The sequence below is a fragment of the Nicotiana tabacum genome, chromosome 12, assembly GCF_000715075.1.
Source record: "Nicotiana tabacum cultivar K326 chromosome 12, ASM71507v2, whole genome shotgun sequence".
Taxonomy (NCBI): Eukaryota; Viridiplantae; Streptophyta; class Magnoliopsida; order Solanales; family Solanaceae; genus Nicotiana; species Nicotiana tabacum.
In genome coordinates, this window is record NC_134091.1 from 72,313,519 (window position 1) to 72,334,366 (window position 20,848).

General features: G+C 38.0%; 1 protein-coding gene across 4 annotated transcripts in view; it reads left to right on the forward strand.

Annotated features, from left to right (window-relative positions):
• The first annotated feature begins 702 nt into the window (after positions 1-702).
• LOC107828831 (uncharacterized) overlaps positions 703-20,848 on the forward strand; it is a 37,326-nt gene continuing 17,180 nt past the window's right edge. For 3 of the 4 annotated variants that reach the window (XR_012697361.1, XM_075226621.1, XM_075226620.1), the window contains exons 1-5: positions 710-1,093; positions 10,308-10,591; positions 10,691-10,888; positions 11,373-11,719; positions 12,689-12,980. Coding sequence is in view for 3 of the 4 variants with exons in the window: in XM_075226621.1 (XP_075082722.1) it covers positions 805-1,093; positions 10,308-10,591; positions 10,691-10,888; positions 11,373-11,719; positions 12,689-12,980 (1,410 nt within the window). In the remaining variant the exon portion in view is untranslated. Of the gene's footprint in view, positions 1,094-10,307; positions 10,592-10,690; positions 10,889-11,372; positions 11,720-12,688; positions 12,981-20,848 lie in introns of all 4 variants that reach the window. The other variant, XM_075226622.1, reaches the window with a different exon arrangement.

Genomic DNA, 20,848 nt, shown 5'->3' on the forward strand with positions numbered 1-20,848 from the left:
AATTAAATAGAACATAATTCTAAAAAATTAATTATGTTTCATAGAAAAATAAATAATCTTCAACTACCCAAATACGAATTGAAATTCTTAAATCAATGGGAAATAATTAAAAGTAAATGAGAAAATTATAGGAATTTATTATGTACACTTAATAACAAGTTTTGATTTGGTGAAGAATTTGTGATTGCTACCATGCCAGAAGGAATATAATTTATATAATAATAATTTTATTTATTTTGAGCTATATTTATGCAATTGCATAAATAAGAGAGTATTGATATTCAAAAACACAAAATTGAAGAGAAGACTTATTAGTTATCCTATGAGCAAAATAAAATGTTTACTGCTTTTAACGTATATTTTCAAATTTATTTTTACTAGTTCTTTTTATTTTATTTTATTTTATTTTATTCCTCTTGTTTAAAAAAAAAATAGAAGTCAAATAAAATTTGGACCCTAAAATAAAAGGGTTGATCGGAAAAAATAAATTTTGTTAGTTTTGAGGGGCAAATATGAGCTAGGCCACTTATGATAAGGGCATATTGGGACCAAGGTCAAATGGAGGGCAAATATATTTTATTTTGTATAGTTGAGAGGCAAATTTAAACTAATCCTACTGATGATAAGACCATATTTGGCTCTAATTCAAAATAAGGACAAAATTACTTTATTATTTTCAACAGTTGAGGTTGAGGGGCATTGTTGGCCCTTTTCCCATTTACAAATGCTATATCATCCATCAATCTTGGTATTAAAACGCAATTCTATGCTAAAAAAAGTCACCAAACCAAAACGTCACTTTGAATGATTCAGTGCGTCGGGCGAGCATTGTTTTTAGTGTTGGTTTCTACTCCGGCTATCACTACTAGGACTAAGCTGTCAATTCCATTCCATTCCAGATCTTGTTCCCCATTCTCTCAGCGAGCCATGGCAAAGACCATGCCGTCGGCGAAGAAAGTGAGGCACGAAATGGAGATGTTCGGGGACGTTAGAGTGGACAACTACTACTGGCTCCGCGACGACTCTCGCTCTGACCCAGAGGTCCTCTCTTATCTCCACCAAGAAAATGCTTACACTGATTCTGTAATGTCTGGTGCGTCCGTATTCCTTTCTTAAAATAAATTCATCATACATTTCCTTACTTCTTTGAATATTTTAGCTCATGGAATTGCAATGTGTATCAAACATTAGTTCCATGGAATATACCAAAGATGCCTTGAGATCCAAATAGGATTCATTTGGATGGATGCATTTGGTCCTACGTATTTCAAATTGGTAGGATTAAATCCTTTTTAGTACTTTGGATGTTACCTAATTAAATTTGGATTTAAAATGCAAACCGAAATCACAATATAATTCAATCCATCCTGCCGCAAGGCCTTTGGTCTCGTGATGCAAGCGTAGCTTGTGATGATCGGGCTAGGTGCAATTCATGGGTCCAAACCCTGCAACAGAAAGCAATCTGGTATTTAAACGAGGAGAGGGGTCGGTCCATTATCTGCCGAGTTGACACCCTCGGCAATTTCTCGGTTTTAAGGGAAAGAATATAACCCAACCCATCGTTTGTGACCCTTGAAAATATTTGAAATTTTGAAATTCACAAATTTGAAATTCCCTACCAATACCTCCATCCAGATGGACCATATAAATTTTAAACCCCTCTTAATTCTAAATGTCTCCATCCAAGCAGACCCTTTCGTTGGCGGCATAAATAAAAGTAATTCCAGTAGAAAAGTTTGCTATAAGTTATACATAATACTCTTCAACATGTTTATGTGTAGCCCAGATAGTGCTTCGAAAAGTAGAAGAGTGAGGTCAAGTTGAGTAACCTGTGATCTCTCAGCACCACAGAATATTAATGTATCATCTGCATATAGCAGGTGTGATACATTGACTGAGCTTGTGGGATTTCTGCCAACCTGGAAACTTTGTATCCATTCTAGTTCTTTTGCTCTTCTACCAGTCTTCAATAAGAAAGGGGAAATTGGATCTCCCTGCCTTAGACCTTTCTGAGGGGAAAAGAACCCGACAAGACTTCTGTTGACTAGGATTGAGAATTTGACTGTTGAAATACAAAATTGAATCCACATTATCCATCTGTCTCCAAAAGTCCATCTTCTTTAGCAGGCTGGTAAGAAAAGACCAGTTTAACTGATCAAATGCTTTCTCAATATCTAGTTTGCACAAAATGCCAGATTCACCACTTTTAATTTTTCAGTCCAGGACCTCATTAACTATTAGGGATGCATCAGTGATCTGCCTTTCTTGATGAATGCACTTTTTTGGCCAGAGATCAACTTGCCAATGACCTTCTTTAATCTCTCAGCCAGTACCTTGGCTGTTAGTTTGTACACACTACCAATTAGACTGATTGGCCTGTAATCCTCCATTGCTCCTTTCTTTTTTGGAATAAGTGCAATAAAAGAAGCATTGCAACATCTCACCATATGTCCATGCATATGAAAATGATTCAGAGCAGCCATAACATCTGTCTTGATGAAATCCCATGTCTTCTGGAAAAAAGCCATGGTATACCCATCAAGGCCAGGAGATTTGCCTGGGGCGCAAGATTTCAAAGAGGCAAGGACCTCTTCTTCATCAAACGTAAGCTCTAGTTCTTCACTTTCTTGTGAAGTAAGTGTAGATAGCCCTTCAAAATTCGCTGTAGGTCTCCGGGGTTCCCTTTCCTCATAAAGTTGCTGATGAAACTCCAAGATTTCTTGTTTGATCAGCACTTTGTCTTCAATTAGTTCTTCCCCCACTTTGAGTCTGTCAATAGAGTTGTTCCTTCTGTGAGTGGTCGCAATTCTCTGGAAGTATTTAGTGTTTTTGTCTCATTCTCTTAACCATAGACTCCTGGATTTTTGTCTCCAGGATATTTCCTCTGCCAATGCAATCTGTTGCAATTCTAATTTCAGGTTGAAAGTTTTCAGCTTTTTCTCTGTAGTCAGAGGCCTCTGATCTGCAGCTTGGTCGAGGAGAATCAAATCCTCAAGAGCCCTGGTCCTCTTGGTATCTACCTTTCCATAAACCTCCCTATTCCATATTATGATGTCTTTCTTTAAGAGCCTTAGTTTCTGAACCAAAATGTAATCTGGTGTACCCCTGACTGTGTATGAGAGCCACCAGTCATTGACCATCTCCAAAAAGCCTTCAGATTGAAGCCACATATTTTCAAACTTGAAATATGAGGATGTGGCTTCCTAGTCTCCACATTCAAATATAATAGGTGTATGATCTGAGATTACCCTAGCCATTGCACTCTGCTTTACATCTTTGAACACATCACTCCGTTCATTAGAGATTAAAAATCTGTCAATTCTGGAAGCTTGGTTCTCTCCTCTTGACCATGTGTACTGCGCCCCTGTAATGGGAGATCAATCAATTTCAGGTTTGAGATTAGATCTGAAAAGTTCTTCATTGCCCTGGATCTCCTTGTGCAATTGAGCCTTTCAGTTTCATATCTACAAACATTGAAGTCACCTCCAATTACCCAATTATCGGACCAAAGACCCTTGATTGATGCCAATTCAAGCCAAAGTACATTTCTTTCTGAGTTGGTATGAGAGCCATATACACCTGTAAATACCCATTTGAAGTCTTCTGCGAGGCTTTCAAATCTGCATGAAATTGAGTAAGTTCCAGCTTGGGTGTCAACACATTGCCAGGTTCTTCTATCCCACATGATAATTATTCCTCCTTTGCTTCCCCATGCTTTGAGTTCAGCCCATGAGACCCATCTATTTCCCAAATTTGTCTAATCCATGGGATGCACCAGTTTTCAATTTTAGTTATCTGTAGGCAAAAAAAATTCACCCTCCATTTCCTTAAAAGGGATTCCAAAGCTATGTTGCTCGGACTCTCCAAAAGTGCTGCCGCTAGGGCTGCTTAACGGGCGGATCGAGCAGTTATTTACTCTTAACGATTTGGCTTATCGGTTATCGGTTTTTAAATGTATTAATCCGCTAGCCACCCGATAAGATATCGGGCGGATTAGTATCGGTTTAGCTATTATCGGGCGGTTATCGAGCGGTTATCGGTTTAGTTTCAGTTGATTGAAACTTAACATACTTCAACATAGTGTTGGGGAGTACATCCTCGAGACAACAATATAGTCAACATTTCTCATACATATATATCAACTAAATTACACCATGAGGCCATATTACTAGAATCAAATACTGGATATCAAAAGAGAAGTAATCTACAGAGATCCATCACTATACCCATGATGAAAGATTACTTTGGGCGAAATACCTTATTGGAAAATAACAGACGATACATTTTTTTACCTCCTCTTTCTGTCTTCCTTGCTTTGCTGGCTATGCGTGTGTGTGGTTGTTGTTTGAGAATTTCTTGACATAGTAAGGTAATGTCACTGATGAAGACAGTTAAAAAACAAAAATCACAACTTGGTTAAGATTGAACTTAATGTCACTAGTTCAACACATCCCTTCAATCCAAATAAGTAAGACATAAACAATAGTTAGTTTGAGAAAATTCAGTTAAAGATCTTGCTAATAAGTAATGGAAAAACTATCCCTATTTATCAACTTATATAGAAAAACTTCATTCTTTAACTTAATATCAACCAAATATTTATCAACTCAAATATTATCCAGGCTTGTGTTATAACATCCTTTAACTGAATATCAACCTGATTTTCAATTGAAGTGAAGAAAAGAATGATTAGAATAGATTATGCATCTTTAACTTGCAAAACATGGCCATACATTTTTTGACTTCCTCTTTCCTTCTTCCTTGCTCTGCTGGCTATGCGTGTGTGTGTGGTTGTTGTTTGAGAATTTCTTGACATAGGAAGGTAACGTCACTGATGAAGCTATTCATTGAAATTTGAAAAGGCAGCCCGGTTAGCCACCTTTATTTTGAAAATTAGTTCAAGACCTTATGTTTCTAATTCAAACTTGTACCAATTAGTACCAGTTTAAGTATTGAAAAGGCAGGCGAGTCGGCGAAAGCCGAGAGGGAGAGGCGAGACGGCGAGAGGGAGAGGGAGAGGGAGAGGGAGAGGGAGAGGGAGATGCGAGAGGGTTGGCTGCTAGGTTTAGATGCTAAGGTTTCTAAAGTGTAAATGTTAATAGTTTAATACTGATTATTGGTCTCCAGTAGGGAGGAGACTCAATGGCCAATTAGATACTTCCAAGCAATCAGTACAATTTACTTTGCACTTCGTACAATTGTCCAAAGCAGTAATATGGATAAAAATAAATATATATATATATATATATATATATATATATATATATATATATATATATATATATATATTTTAACGGGTTAACGGATTATCCGTTAAGAAAATTGAATAATCCGCCCCCAAACCGATAAACCGTTTTCAATCCGTTCCCCATCCGTTAAACCGTTAACCCAATACCAATAAGCCATTAAGCTTCGGTTTCGGTTCGGTTTTCGTTTTGAACACCCCTAGCTGCCGCACCCGTGTCGGATCCTTCAAAAATGCACTAAATTTGGAGGATCCGACACGCACCCAACAACATTTTTGAAGAGTCCGAGTAATATAGTTCCAAAGTACTTTTTTTCTTATCATGTAGACCCTACACATTCCAACTAAGGATTTATACCTTCATTTGGAATGAGCTTTTTGAGACCTGCCCCTGGTTTTTCTGCTACCGCTGCCCTCCTACCGCTGCCCTCCGGTAGACCCCATTTCAATTTGTTGAGTTCCATTTCCCCTTTGGACTTTCCTTTTTTAGAACTAGAAGGTGACTCAGGTTGTAGATGGATCTGCATTTTCCTTCTTTCGTCCATCCTTAAGACAATCCCCAATATATCACGCTCAAAGTCTACTGCATTAATTCCCAGTGCTTTGTATGCTTTTAGCATTGTAATTTTTGTCCATTTTGAAGTATCAACCACAGAAGGTTCATCCACCAATTGCATGCTTAAGTTTTCTCTATCGTGCCAAGGTAGGGGAAGAAATTCATTGAGAGAGTTATTGGAGAGGTCGGATTCCGAATCACTGGCCATTGGGGTGTTCGGAAATTGGAGCATTTTTGGAATAGATGGAACCGAGATGGGTCTGCTTCATCGTCGGCGTCGAATTGAAAGTGGGAAACATTGTCGTTTTCTTCATGAGCAATGGAAGTGGAAGCCTGTATTTCAACTGAGAGAGGATCGAAGGAATTTCGTAGTTCTAACAAAAAGGCTTTATAAGTACATGGGTCATGTTTATAGCCCGCAGCATCCCGGAGAGTGTTATGTTTAGGCCCAACATGATTCTTCCCCTTTTTTGGCCGCTAGAGTAGTAACTGTTGGCCTGGCCCACTTTTTTTAATTCCTTTCCCTTTTCATTTGGCCCAAGTCTTTTTAAAAGTTTGGGTTCCTGTTGGAGCTGGTTTGACCGGCTCTTTAATAATTAAAGCTGGGCCCCTCACTTGCACATTTTTGGATTCTGGCACTGTGCTGCTTTTTGGTGCAGGATTCGATGGTACCAAGACGACATCTACCTGCTTCTCTGCTGCAAAAGGTATTGTGTAAAGATTGATGGGTTTTGGGGTTGGTCGGCGTCGGTCCTCCGCCAAAATCGAGGTTTCAAATCTCCAACTCTGCAGGTCAAGCTCCAAAGTCGTCGGAAGTTTTCTGCCGGAATTTTTGACGCAGATTCGAGCCTAGGAAAAATGATTTCTGTTTTTTGTGTTCTCATCACCCCCTATGAATCCCCCACATCTATCACCAATATTTTTGAAATGAAATTCTCTGGTGTCCATGCATGAAGAGGAATACCAAAGATCTTTACCCAAATAGATTCCGGCTTGCTACCAGTCAAGTTTGTGCCTATGGTTGAGAGATGTCTTCCATTCCAGAATCAATTCCCCGCAATGGTTCGTGCAGCCTCCTTCTGGATGGAAACTCGAAGAGGAAGCGATTGTGGTCCATAGGTGTTACTCCTAGTTCAGGAGTGATATTCCATCTATTTAGAAACCACTTGTGTGTGGTGTCTGTGTTAGGGCTGATGTTGAATAGATCATTGAAGGTACCGATTAAACTTCTGCCGAGCGGGTGTGCGTTGTCCTTAGCCTTCGATGTAGGGATCAAGATCTCCGGCCAACTTTCTATCTTTGCTGCTTCAAAATAAGACCTGAGTAATGGAACTGGTGGATGTAATGTTCTTTGATTCTCGAAGTTGCCGAGAAAACGGAGGTTGTTCTGAGCTATGTCGGACCAGCCACTGTTGTATTTAGCTTCTGGGATAATCACTGCGTTCTTTTTTTCTCCCTGCCATACCTCAACTCTTAGGAATATGCCATAAATGTTGTAATTTTGGTAGACTCTGTAAAGAAATTGTTGTTGTGTTCTTCCCCATCTTCTGTAGAAACCCCCTTCCCCCTTCCCCCTTTGCTATCATCTCTATTAATTATGATAGTGAATCAGTTGCTTCTTTCTATGAGCATAAACTAAGCATCCCCGTTGTTGATAAGTTCAAAAGATTTTTCCCTGAAATAAAGAAAGTTTTGTCCCCCATAATGAAGAAAAATATTGTCGGAATAAAGCTCACCGGAGAGAGTTTCAGTGGTGAGTAGAGAGAAAAGGCCCATTTTCCAAGTCGGAGAGAAAAGTTAGAGAGAACATTTTTTGCCATAAGAAATTCCTTCTGTGTTTGTCAAGTCTTGTCAAGTCTCTGAATAACCGTAGAAGAAATAGGGAAGAGAGACATCATATAAGTTGGGAGTGCATCTAAAACTGAATTTATAAGGGTGAGTCTACCCCCAAGGTACAAATATTGAGATTTCCACCTGGACAGTTTCTTTTCACATTTTTTAATTACATTGTTCCATATCTCCTTGGATCTAAATTTTTTCACCCAAGGGCATTCCTAGATAAATAGTAGGCAAGGATCCTACTTCTCCCAAGATCAATGCCAATTGCTCCATGTCAAGTACTTCATTGAGAGAGTATAAGAAGCTTTTTCTCCAATTGATATGCAGTCTAGACATGCCTTCAAATAGAACCAGAATGATTCTCAGAGACCTCAACTGTGTTTCTTCAGCATCACAAAAAACTAAGGTGTCATCAGCATAATGCAAATGTTTGTTACTTCCAGGATGATGTTTTCATTCTTGGCAACCTCAAACCCATTAATCAACCCATTGACTTTTGTTATCTTGACCATGTTATTCAGACCTTCCATAAGGTGAAAAAAAAAGGAGACAAGGGATCTCTCTGTCTTAAACATCTACAACTTCAGGAGATCTATTTATGAGAATGGAAAATTTGACAGTATAAATACAATGTTCCATCCATTTGATCCATATTTTCCCAAAGCCCATTCTTGCTAGAATCTTCAGCAAGAAATTCCAGTTGACATGGTCATACGCCTTCTCCAACTTACAAAGATTTCTTGGCTTCATCTGTTTAATTCTAGAGTCCACAACTTAATTAGCAATTAAATCAGCATCCATTATTTGTCTTCCTTTGATAAAAACCATCTGTTGAGAATCCACCAATTTATCTATCACCCTTTTGAGTCTTTCTATTAAAACTTTTGAGAATAATTTGTATACACTACTTATTAGGCTTATAGGCCTAAAGTCTTTCATCTCCTTCGCTCCTGTCTTCTTGCGAATCAAAGCTATATAAGTTGCACTAAAACTTTTCTCAAAAATTCCATGTGAGTGGAAATTATAGAAAGCTTCCATAGTCCTACTTCACCGCATCCCAACATTTGATAAAGAATCCCATTGTGTAACCATGAGGACCATGGGCTTTGTCCATGGCACACATCTTTAGGCATCCAAGTACCTCTTGTTCGTCAAAATTTCTTTGCGACAACTTCTTCTCTTCTTCGGTTATAGTTGGACAGTTGACAAAATTACTAGCAGGTCTCCATTCTAGAGGTGAGTTCCCCAATTTGAACTTACTTTGCTATTAAAATACTCCATTTCTTGCATTCCATTTGTATTTGTTAAATAATCTATCCAACTCATTATTTGTTAATAAATGATCTCTTTGTAGAATTAATTCTTATACCCATCTTCTATTGATATTATTTTGTGGAAGTAAAAACTTTAAAAGCATAGTGTGTAAATTCTTTTTTCAATATCAGAAAAAAGAGGGTGTAGGCATGTCGTCATTTTCCTGAGAAAATATCCTTTGTGAGGAAATGAAAAGTATTTTTTTTTTCAAGTTAATTCTTGTTTGGAGTTCAACATGGTATCCCAATAGTATTTAAAGCTAAGTTGCTCCGACACGGCAGCTTAGGTGTCGCACCCGTGTCGACACGACACTAGTATAGGTGTGGGTATGGGATCCGTACCGGATTTGGTCAAATAATTTTGGGTACTTTGTTGACAACGGACGAAAAAATTCGAGACGAGATACAATTTGATTCACGAAATCAGAACCAAAACTATGATAAATTTTAAGAAAATAGCATACCTTATCTATGAACTCAATCCTTTGCTTATCTAAAACTTGAGAATAAAAAAAAATCCACATTTTACAAGCTATACGTAACATATTTTTAATTATTTTTAGCCGGATCCTCGCACCCATGTCCGTACTAGGATTCATATCCCCGAATCTTAAAATTTATATCGCGAAGGATCCGACCTCTAGATCCGCACCCGTGTCGGACACCCGCACCCGTGTCCGAGCAACTTAAATTTAAAGCCTACTCGGGGTAGGGGTATTGCATTCCTAGCTTGTAATGTTGATATAGTCTTGATAAGTAGATAAGGATCTTGCCAGAAGCAGCAGTATTTTTAAAAGATAAGGGAAGACTGAAAAGTTCTAACTGAGAGTGATTTGCTGATATGGTATTGAAAAGGAGGAGGGGATACAAATAACTTCTGCTTCAGCTAACAATGTCACATGGCTGAGGTTATGCTTCCCTTACTCTGCTACCGATCGAAAAAAAAGTGTTTCTCTTACTCTGGTCTCTAGAATTGTGAACTGCCCAGCTTCTTATCAGTGTCATTGGAATCCTTTTTTATTTGATTGTTTGAATGTCATTGTAATCCTTACATATTTTGAAAAGAGCTAAAGTTTGAAGCTTGAGGAAATTCTACTGGTCTTTACTTTGTTATTTTATTTTCATTGTACACACTTTTGAAGTTCTCTGAAAGATAACTTTGCATCTAGCCATTTTTATCTAGCTGATATGCAATAATTTATATTTAAAAAGAACATAATTCTTTTTGTTGCATACTTGCCTTCATGTCAAAACATTTGTTTGGTTCATTTGTTCTCAATGTTTCTTTATTCTTTCATCAAGTCATTCTCAATTGCTTGGGAAAGGGATTATAAATGGTTTGATCACGTTCTAGGGACCAAACAATTAGAGGATCGTATTTATACTGAGATAAGAGGAAGAATTAAAGAAGATGACATATCTGCACCATCGCGGAGAGGACCATACTACTACTACAGGAGGAACTTGGAGGGTAAGGAATATGTCCAACACTGTAGATGCTCTGTGCCTACAAGTACAGCTCCAACATCTGTTTATGATACAATGCCAACTGGACCTGATGCTCCTCCAGAGCATATCATCTTGGATGAGAATGTCAAAGCGCTAGAGCACACATACTACAGCATTGGTAGTTTCAAAGTAAGAACATGTCTTTTGTGCAGATGTTTATAGCTATTCCTTGTCTATTGTTGCTTTATAGCTTCTTATCTTATTTCATAGTAATTTTCCTCTCTTCAGGTCAGTCCAAATAACAAGTTAGTTGCATATGCAGAGGACACCAAAGGAGATGAGATATACACTGTTTATGTTATCAATGCAGAGTCAGGAATTTTGGTTGGGAAACCTCTGGTTGGTGCCATTACATCATATCTTGAATGGGCAGGTGATGAAGCCTTAGTTTACATCACAATGGATGGGATCCTTCGACCAGACAAGGTTTTGATTTCATCTTGGACCCTTAGGAAATACTAAGTGATTTATTCCTTCAGTAACATCCAGTTCCCAACTTTCGGCTGGTATAATTTTTGATAATGATATTGTTTTTATGCTCCATGATTGTTGTTTAGTTTGGTTAAATCTCTTGAGCTAACAATGATATCTATTGTTGTCAAAATAGAAGCTAGTTATCCATCAAAAAAGGGATTCTTATTTAGAGAAAGTTGATTGAAAAGATCTAACAGTGTTGCTAAAATCATTGACAGTATATTGTTTTTGTTTGGCTTGCTTATCTTGGTGAGATGTAAAACTTATGTTTTTTCTGTTTGCCACTACCTCAACTACCTCAACCTCCATCAATGTTCTACTTGATAAATCTTTTCTGTTGGCTTTATAACGAGCTTTATGGATTCGTCTGATTGGAATTCATCTTAATTTTGCTTATCCAGGTATTCTTTCTCCTGATTTATATTAGTTTTGACAGGCCTGGTTGCATAAATTGGGAACTAACCAGTCAGATGACTCTTGCCTTTATCATGAAAAGGACGAGACATTTTCTTTGGATCTTCAGGCATCCGAGAGCAAGAAATATTTATTTGTTGCATCCGAGAGTAAAAATACAAGATTTGTCTTTTATCTAGACACTTCAAAACCTGAAAATAATTTGTTGGTATTAACACCACGTATGACTGGCATTGACACATCAGCTAGTCATCGTGGAGACCATTTCTTCATCCAGAGGAGAAGTGATGAATGTTTTAATTCAGAATTACTTGCATGCCCTGTGGAAAATATATCTGCTACCACTGTTCTCCTTCCTCACCGTCCAAGGTAATTTTTAGAAAGATGACCAGTTTGTTGACATTTCAAAACAACTTCCAGGAATTGTTGAGTTCTAATTGTCAATTTGTATGTTTTTTCTTTTTACTTGTTCTTTCTTAGTTCTTACCATGATAATTAGATAAGCTTAGTGAGCTCTACTGAACCATGGAAATACTGTAAATATCTTCTACTTCCTCTATTTCAATTTATGTGTCTTAGTTTGACTCAGATGGAGTTTAAGAAAAGTAAGAAAAACTTTTAAATCTTGTGGTCTTAAAGTAAAGATGTGTATAATGTACCAAAATATCCTTTAATCTTGTGGTCTTAAATATGCATGTGGAATGTTGGACTTAAAAGAGTTACTAAATATAGAAAGAGGTATTCTTTTCAAAACAGACTAAAATCTCAAAAGAGGCAATATCATCGTGTGCTTTCAGTTTGCTCGAAATCTCAAAAGGTCTTCCATCTGATATGCTCTTTTGTATTTGGTTTGATCTATGAATTCCAGGAGTGAGCAGAACTTTGATTCTTTTATGCAATTTCCACTATCTTATCAATTCTAGCATATTTTTGGTGCTTGATTGGCCGCTATTACTCCTCAAGAAGTGCCAATAAGAAAACAAAGGTCTATAGTTTCTTTCCCTGCATCTGCCCCGGAAACCTGCTATGAATGCTTATTTTGCCGTCTTCTGTAGCATCACCAAAGCTCTATCCAACTTTACGTCGTTACAACCTGATACCTAATTTAGGCACATCCCTGCCTATCCAAAGCTCCCCAAAAGTCATTTTATATCTGTTGAGCTTAGATTTCCACTAACTTAACAAACCTGGGCAAAGTCCTTTTGTAAATTTCAAACCATAGGAAATGTGCAAAGGGGTTGGAAAAGATATTCCACTTCTTCATGCTCTATTTTTCAAGTAAAAAGTATTATAGTGCAATTTCATGATTATTGCTCATTAAATTTGGTTGTCGTGCAGTGTCAAGCTCCAGGACATACAACTTTTTACGGACCATCTTGCTGTTCATGAACGTGAAAATGGTCTACCTAGAATAACTGTATATCGCCTTCCTGCTGTTGGAGAGCCACTAGAAAGACTTCAAGGTGGTCGTGCTGTTGATTTTGTTGATCCTGTTTTCTCTGCGGATCCATTAGAATCAGAATTCGAATCCAGCGTACTCAGGTTTTCTTATAGCTCAATGAGAACCCCGCTTTCTGTATATGACTATGATATGGACACAGGGGTTTCGGTGCTGAAGAAGATTGAGACGGTGAGTTACATGAGTGATTACTGACTTGTGATGGTAAATCGAGTTGGTTTTATTATGCGTCTAATGTATTTACTCATTATAGACTTGCCTCTTCTAAATTTTGTTTTTGTTTATGAGCACACCTTTTACATCAAACACAGTCTTACTATCTGTTAACTTGTACTCCCTGCGTTTCAATTTGTGTGAACCTATTTGACTGGGCACGGAGTTTATGAACTCACTAAACTAATAATACCACTGCCAGTAAACTACATCTGCCAACGACTAAACTAAGAAGGCTTTCCCTGCAACTAAACAGCTAAACTAGTAAACTAGTAAACTACAGCAGTACAACGGCTCCGACCAAACATCTGCCAGACAAAAACTTAATACCACTGCCAGTTAACAAATACCACTGCCAACACATAAAGAGCAGCACAACAAATAAACTTAATGGCAACAACTAACATGCCAACAAGGCAGTCAACAACATAACAAATATCACAAGCCAACAAGGCAGTCAAGTGCTAATGCTTACTACTGACAATAAGAGCAAATTGTCTAATAAACTAACACATTAAGTTTAAATAAGTCTAATAAATTCAAAATAACACAACTTGTCTCAAATCAACTTAAATACGAATTTCTGGAAGACGCTCAAGACAACCCCTGACATGCTTCCTTAAACCATATGTGCCATCCCTCTTTGGATGAACATTAAAGACTCGACCACATGGCTTGCACTCTACTTTGCGAACTTCTTCGTTATCTTGTACCACCTCAAAGTGTTCCAAACATGTGAGCGCACTTTAGGAGCACGGAGCATGATTGAACTTGAACCTAACAAAAAATAAGATAAAATGATAAGTTAGAATATAATTTTTTGATGATAAAAGAACAAAACTACAAAAGTATATCACCAAACAAATAGAGTATTAAACTTACCACTCAAGTTGCAACTATACATCAACAATGCTAGTAATGCTTCCATTATTTTCCATATCTAAAGATAATTCGACCAAATATGTCATACAACATAAACAAGTGGAATATATTATTTTGAACTAAAACACAAACAAATTATTAAAGCTTACCAAGTTCAAGTTCCTCAAGATACTCACACTTTCTTCAACACTAATAAAATTCTTCTCTTCTCTAAGCCAATCTTGAACACAAACAAGAGCTTGCACGCATTTAGGAGTCAATGAACTCCTAAATGAATCAAGAATGCGGCCACCGGTGCTGAACGCACATTCCGACGCCACACTAGAAATTGGAATGGCCAACACATCACGAGGCAACTCTGAAAGAATAGGAAATCTAGGAGCATGTGTTTTCCACCAACTTAAGAAACTTTATCATGTTCCTCGCATTCACCCAATCATCAGATTCAAGAGGACCTGCACTACTACCGTCTTCACAAAGATGAGAACAAAGATAGACAGAAAATCCATCATAAAAAAGATGAAACTTGTAAAAGGCCTTTTCAAAGTTTTGCTCCGTATCCAACATCAAATAGGTGTAATTCCACCTAGTAGGAACATCCAAACACAATATTTTGGTACATTCTACCTTTACATGTGTACAACACTGTTTAAACTTTAAGGTCCTTGCAGGCGATGATCTCACATACCTCACATTATTTCTAACATGTGTGACAGAAACAGCAATTTCTTTCAAACCTTCTTGCATAATTAGATTAAGTATATGAGTCATGCATCTCACATGAAGATGCTTACCACTCATCATATTAATTTTCCACATATCTAACTTTTTAGACAATTCTATGATTGTGACATCATTTGAAGAAGCATTGTCCACGGTAATAGTGAACACCTTGTCTAATTTCCATTCAAGCAAACAATTACAAATAGCTTTAGCCATCTCTTCACCCTTATAACTAGTGATATGGCAAAAATTTAGTATTCTTTTCTGCAACTTTCAATCCCTGTCAATGAAGTGGGCTGTCAAACACATATAATTTATTCTTTGCAATGAAGTCCATGTGTCTGTTGTGAAGCAAATTTTTGGTTGTGCTTCTCTAAAAGACCTTAGATTTTGCTTCAATTCACCGTAAACTTCATAACAATCCCTTGTTATTGTTCTACGAGAAGGAAGACGAAATAGTGGTTGAGCTATTCTCATAAACTTCATAAAGTCTTCCTTTTCTACAAAGCTAAATAGTAATTCATCAAGAACTATCATCTCAATTAAAGCCCTTCTAACCACTTCTTGATCAAATTTCCAAAGCGATCCTCCATCCTTTTGGCAAGATTGAAAGTTTATCCTTGTTTGACTATTATCTTTATCAATGTTAGGGGGTATTCTTTGCATCTAATTAAATGATTTCTCATTCTTGTTGTTCCATTCCTGGATGAATATCAGCATAAGCTTGCTTACAATATCTACACCTCGCTTTACCGACCCCATTTTCCTCAAATTTATCAAAATGATTCCAAACAATGGATCTAAGATCTATGGCTTTTCTTTCTTAGAATCTTGAGTATCAATTGTGTGAGATTGCTATCTTCAGTAATAGGTAAGCTTTCAGTTGAACCAGCATCACTTACTCTACTTTCATCCGCCATCTATACAAAATTAAAACAGATACAAACACAAATTGAGACTAGAGTTGAGTTTAAATAGAAAAATAAGAATTGTGTTGAACAAGCTTGTTAGATAATTATGTAAATAATATGAATTAGTCCTAGTCCCACATAGAATAAGAGTATGATATGTATTGTATAAATAGGGAACATTGTATTATAATTGAAGATCAATAAGATTTTTCTCCCGTGCATTCTCACATGGTATCAGAGCATTAGTGAGAAAAGATCGCTGTGCGTTATTCCAGCGTTAACCGGGAAGAAAGAACTTAGTCATCGTGCAATTTTTCCGGTGACCTAAGGCCTGTCTACGTGAAAGTTACTTTCTGTCGGTGTTGTGCAAAAACCAACACCACCACGAGGTAGATCACCCTCTGCCGACCAACCCTTGAAAATTTCTCTGGCAGAAAAGCTGCCACGCGCCTCCATGCGTCGGCAACAGAAACTTTTCCGGCGAAGGTTCCGACCCAAGCAAGTCCACTTCCTTCCTTACCTTTAGATTCAGTTCTTTATGTTCCCGGTAGTCCTTTTAATCTCATAGCCGTTAGCCGCTTAGCCAAATCACTTAAATGCTCTGTTTTATTTCTTGATGACCTTGTTTTTATATAGGAACGCAATACAGGGCGGATCATTGGTACCGGGCGTGAATCGGATGGATTTTATTACGTTATCCTTGCAAAATCACATGAACTCACATCTTGTCTTTTTTCGACAACTTGTCCTGTTACTGATTCACCAGATTTATTACATAAACGGTTGGGACATCCCAGTTTGTCAAAACTTCAAAAAATGGTACCTGGCTTATCTCACTTGTCAACTCTAGAGTGTGAGTCATGTTAGCTCGGTAAGCATACCCGCTCCCATTTCCCTCGGTGTCTTGGTAATCGAGCAGAGTCACCTTTTACTTTAGTCAATTCAGATGTTTGGGGTCCTAGTCGGGTTAGTTATACCTTGGGATTCCGCTACTTTGTCAATTTCATTGATGATTATTCCAGGTGCACTTGGATATTTTTGATGAAAAATCGATCTGAGTTGTTTTCTATTTTCCAGACCTTCCACGCTGAAATTCAAAATCAGTTTGGGGTTTCTATCCGCACATTTCGTAGTGATAATGCCCTAGAGTATTTGTCTTCCCCATTTCAACAGTTTATGAACTATCATGGGATTATTCATCAAACATCTTGTCTGTACACATCCCAACAAAATGGGGTAGCTGAAAGAAATAATAGACATCTTATTGAAACAGCTCGTACCCTACTCATACAATCTCATGTTCCGTTGCGTTTTTGGGGGGATGCAGTTCTTACATCTTGTTATCTTATTAATCGTATGCCATCTTCAGCCATCCAGAATCAAGTTCCATTCTCTGTCTTGTTTCCCCACTTACCTTTGTTCTCTCTTCCACCATGTGTCTTTGGGAGCACGTGTTTTGTTCATAACCTTATTCCAGGAAAAGATAAGTTAGCTCCTCGTGCTTTTAAGGGCATATGTTTGGGTTACTCGATAACGCAAAAGGGATATCGATACTATTCTCCTAACCTTCAGCGATACCTTATGTCTGCTGATGTTACCTTCTTTGAAACCCAATCATACTTCACAGGTTCAGGTAATCACTTAGATATTTCTGAGGTGCTACCAGTTCCATCTTTTGGAGATTTAGTCACTATCTCCCATTCATCTTCCTCTATAACTCCAGCTTCACCGCCTACAGCTCCAGTTGCAGCTCCACCACCTATAGCTCCAGTTTCGCCACCTAGTCCAGTTCAACATTCTACAGTTCCACCACTCCTGACTTATCATCGTCATCCGCGCCCAGCATCAGGCCCAACTGATTCACGTCCTGCACCTGACCCTGCTAATACTGCGGACCTTTCTCCTCTTAGTCAACCGATTGCACTACGGAAAGGTATACGGTCCACACTTAATCCTAGTCCCCATTATGTCGGTTTAAGTTACTATCGTATGTCATCACCCCATTGTGCATTTGTATCATCTTTGTCCTCTGTTTCCATCCCTAAGTCTACAGGTGAAGCACTGTCTCATCCAGGTTGGCGACAAGCTATGATTGACGAGATGTCTGCTTTACATATGAGTGGTACTTGAGAGCTTGTTCCTCTTCCTTCGGGTAAATCGACTGTTGGTTGTCGTTGGGTGTATGTAGTCAAAGTGGGTCCAGATGGCCTGGTTGATCGATTTAAGGCTCATCTTGTTGCCAAAGGGTATACTCAGATTTTTGGGCTCGATTACAGTGATACTTTCTCTCCCATGGCTAAAATAGCATCAATCCGCCTTTTTCTATCCATTTCTAATGTTCGCCATTGGCCTCTTTATCAGTTGGACATTAAGAATGCTTTTCTCCATGGTGACCTTGAGGATGAGGTTTATATGGAGCAACCACCTGGTTTTGTTGCTCAGGGGGAGTCTAGTGGCCTTGTATGTCGATTGCGCCGGTCCCTCTATGGTCTAAAGCAGTCTCCTCGAGCCTAGTTTGGTAAGTTCAGTACAGTTATTCAAGAGTTTGGCATGACTCGTAGTGAAGTTGGTCGCTCTGTGTTTTATCGGCATTCTGCTTCAAATCTCAATATTTATCTGGTGGTTTGTGTTGATGATATTGTTATTACCGGCAATGAGCGGGATGGTATTGCTAAGTTGAAGCAACATCTCTTTAAGCACTTTCAGACTAAGGATCTGGGCAGATTAAAATATTTTCTAGGTATTGAGGTTGCTCAGTCTAGCTCAGGTATTGTAATCTCACAACGGAAGTATGCCTTAGACATTCTTCAGGAGACAAGAATGACAGGTTGTAGGCCTGTTGACACTCTTATGGATCCGAATTCTAAACTTCTACCAGGACAGGGGGAGCCGCTTAGCGATCCTGCAAGATATAAGCGGCTGGTTGGTAAATTAAATTACCTCACAGTGACTAGACCTGGCATTTCCTTTTCTATGAGTGTAGTAAGTCAGTTCCTGGATTCTCCTTGTGATAGTCATTGAGATGCAGTTGTTCGTATTCTTCGATATATAAAATCAGCTCCAGGCAAAGGATTATTGTTTGAAGATCGAGGTCATGAGCAAATTGTTGGGTACTCAGATGCTGACTGGGCAGGATCACCTTTTGATAGACGTTCTACGTCTGGATATTGTGTTTTAGTAGGAGGTAATTTGGTGTCTTGGAAGAGCAAGAAACAGAATGTGGTTGCTCGGTTTTGTGCAGAAGCAGAATATCGAGCAATGGCTGTGGCAACATGGGAGCTAGTTTGGATCAAACATTTGCTTAATGAGTTGAAATTTGGTGAGATCAGCAAGATGAAACTTGTTTGTGATAATCAAGCTACCCTTCATATTGCATCAAATCCGGTATTCCATGAGAGAACTAAACACATTGAGATTGACTGTCACTTCGTCAGAGAAAAGATACTCTCAGGAGATATTGCTACAAAGTTTGTGAAGTCGAACGATCGGCTTGCAGATATTTTCACCAAGTCCCTTACTGGTACTCGTATTAGTTACATATGTAACAAGCTCGGTACATATGATTTGTATGCACCGGCTTGAGGGGGGAGTGTTAGATAGTTATGTAAATAATATGAATTAGTCCTAGTCCCACATAGAATAGGAGTATGATATGTATTGTATAAATAAGGCACATTGTATTATAATTAAATTGAAGATCAATAAGATTTTTCTCCCGTGCATTCTCACAAAGCTCATATTCTATTTATTATTGTCACTTTTTGAATGAAATGGACCATGAATAGCAAAGAAGGGAAGGTAAACTGATAATTGAAATAAAACTATGTCCTAAATGGTCCAAGGTGAATTTGCAACCACTGAATTGCAACTTCGATCCTGAGCCATTTACTTCCTCTTCATGTTCAAAGTTCAAATCATGTAAAAGTTCTTTCTTCAAAATCCAAATATATAGGATAGAGCAAGTTGATGAAGGCACCAGAAATATAAATAATGCGAACTCACACACACAAAAGCCAAAACAATAGGAAGATGTTTTTAAGACTCTTCCACACAATACTTATTGGCTCTGTTCTATTTTCGACTTTTCTTTATTCAAAACAGAAAAACTATCAATGGAACATCTTCAATGATGAAACATTACAATCTTACACATCCGAAAGTTTGAGCCAAAAGACAAACATTACAACATCATACAAAGACGCATCAACCAAAGTTTTGCACGACATCGAAAAACAAATGCTAAATTGATTCAATGATGAAAACTGAAGATTGAAGAATGAAGAAGTTGTGAACCTGTTGAAGACTTGAAGAATGAAGAATGAAGGTAAAAAATGAGGAAACAAGTAGTCACAGAGGAGAGAGTCATTGGCATCGAGGTCGTGAAGTCACCATCTCTATCACACTCGCACAGTCGGCACTCGGCAGTCACAACACGCAGACGATGGTTGTTTTTTGAGAGAAACCTAGATCCTTATTCCTAATTCCTATCGTTATTAGAAACAAAGGAAAGAGTTAAAATTTTGGGCTGGGCAAAGTTCGGGCGTTGGGCGTTGAGCTTAGTCTTATTGGGTTAGGGATAACAAAGTTGAAATTTTGGGCCAAGAAAGACAAAGATAAAATTTTGGGTTGGGCAGTGTAGGACTAGGAAGCACAGGTATACTTAAATAATTTAGTATTTCGGTATATTGAAATATCAGAACCTCAATATCGAGGACCTTACCGAATACCGAATAACCGAAAAATTAATACCGAATTATACCGAAATACCGAATAAACCGATACCGAAATATCGAATTAGTTCGGTCCGGTTCGGAGTTATTTTCGAATTTTATGCCCACCCCTAGGTGGCATCGAGATTATGATGGGAAATTCTTACATGATTTGGTATATTTTGGGTGATTCGAGGCACAATGAAAGAGGTAATGGTCAGTTGGAGTTATGGTAGTAGGAGAAGATGCATGCATGGAGTTGTGCACCGTTAGCTCTTCTGTGGTTAGTTTTGAGGGAACGAAATTAGAGAGCTTTTGAGGGTGTAGAGATGAACTTTGTTCAGACAAGGAGTAGTATTTTATCTCTTATTTCCTTTTGGTGCACCCATAAGGTTCTTTTATGTTTAGGAGATAGGGTGTCGTTCGTAGGAAACCATCTCTTTTTGTTGGTTTTCTACTTTTTGGTATACTTCTTGTATACAAGCATGTTTTTGCTCAAATATTGATAAAATTTATTACTTTATCGAAAAAAAGTCTGTTAAAGCTAATGAGATTAGACAACATGGTGATTCACTATGAAACAATGCCTTGTTTGAGTATA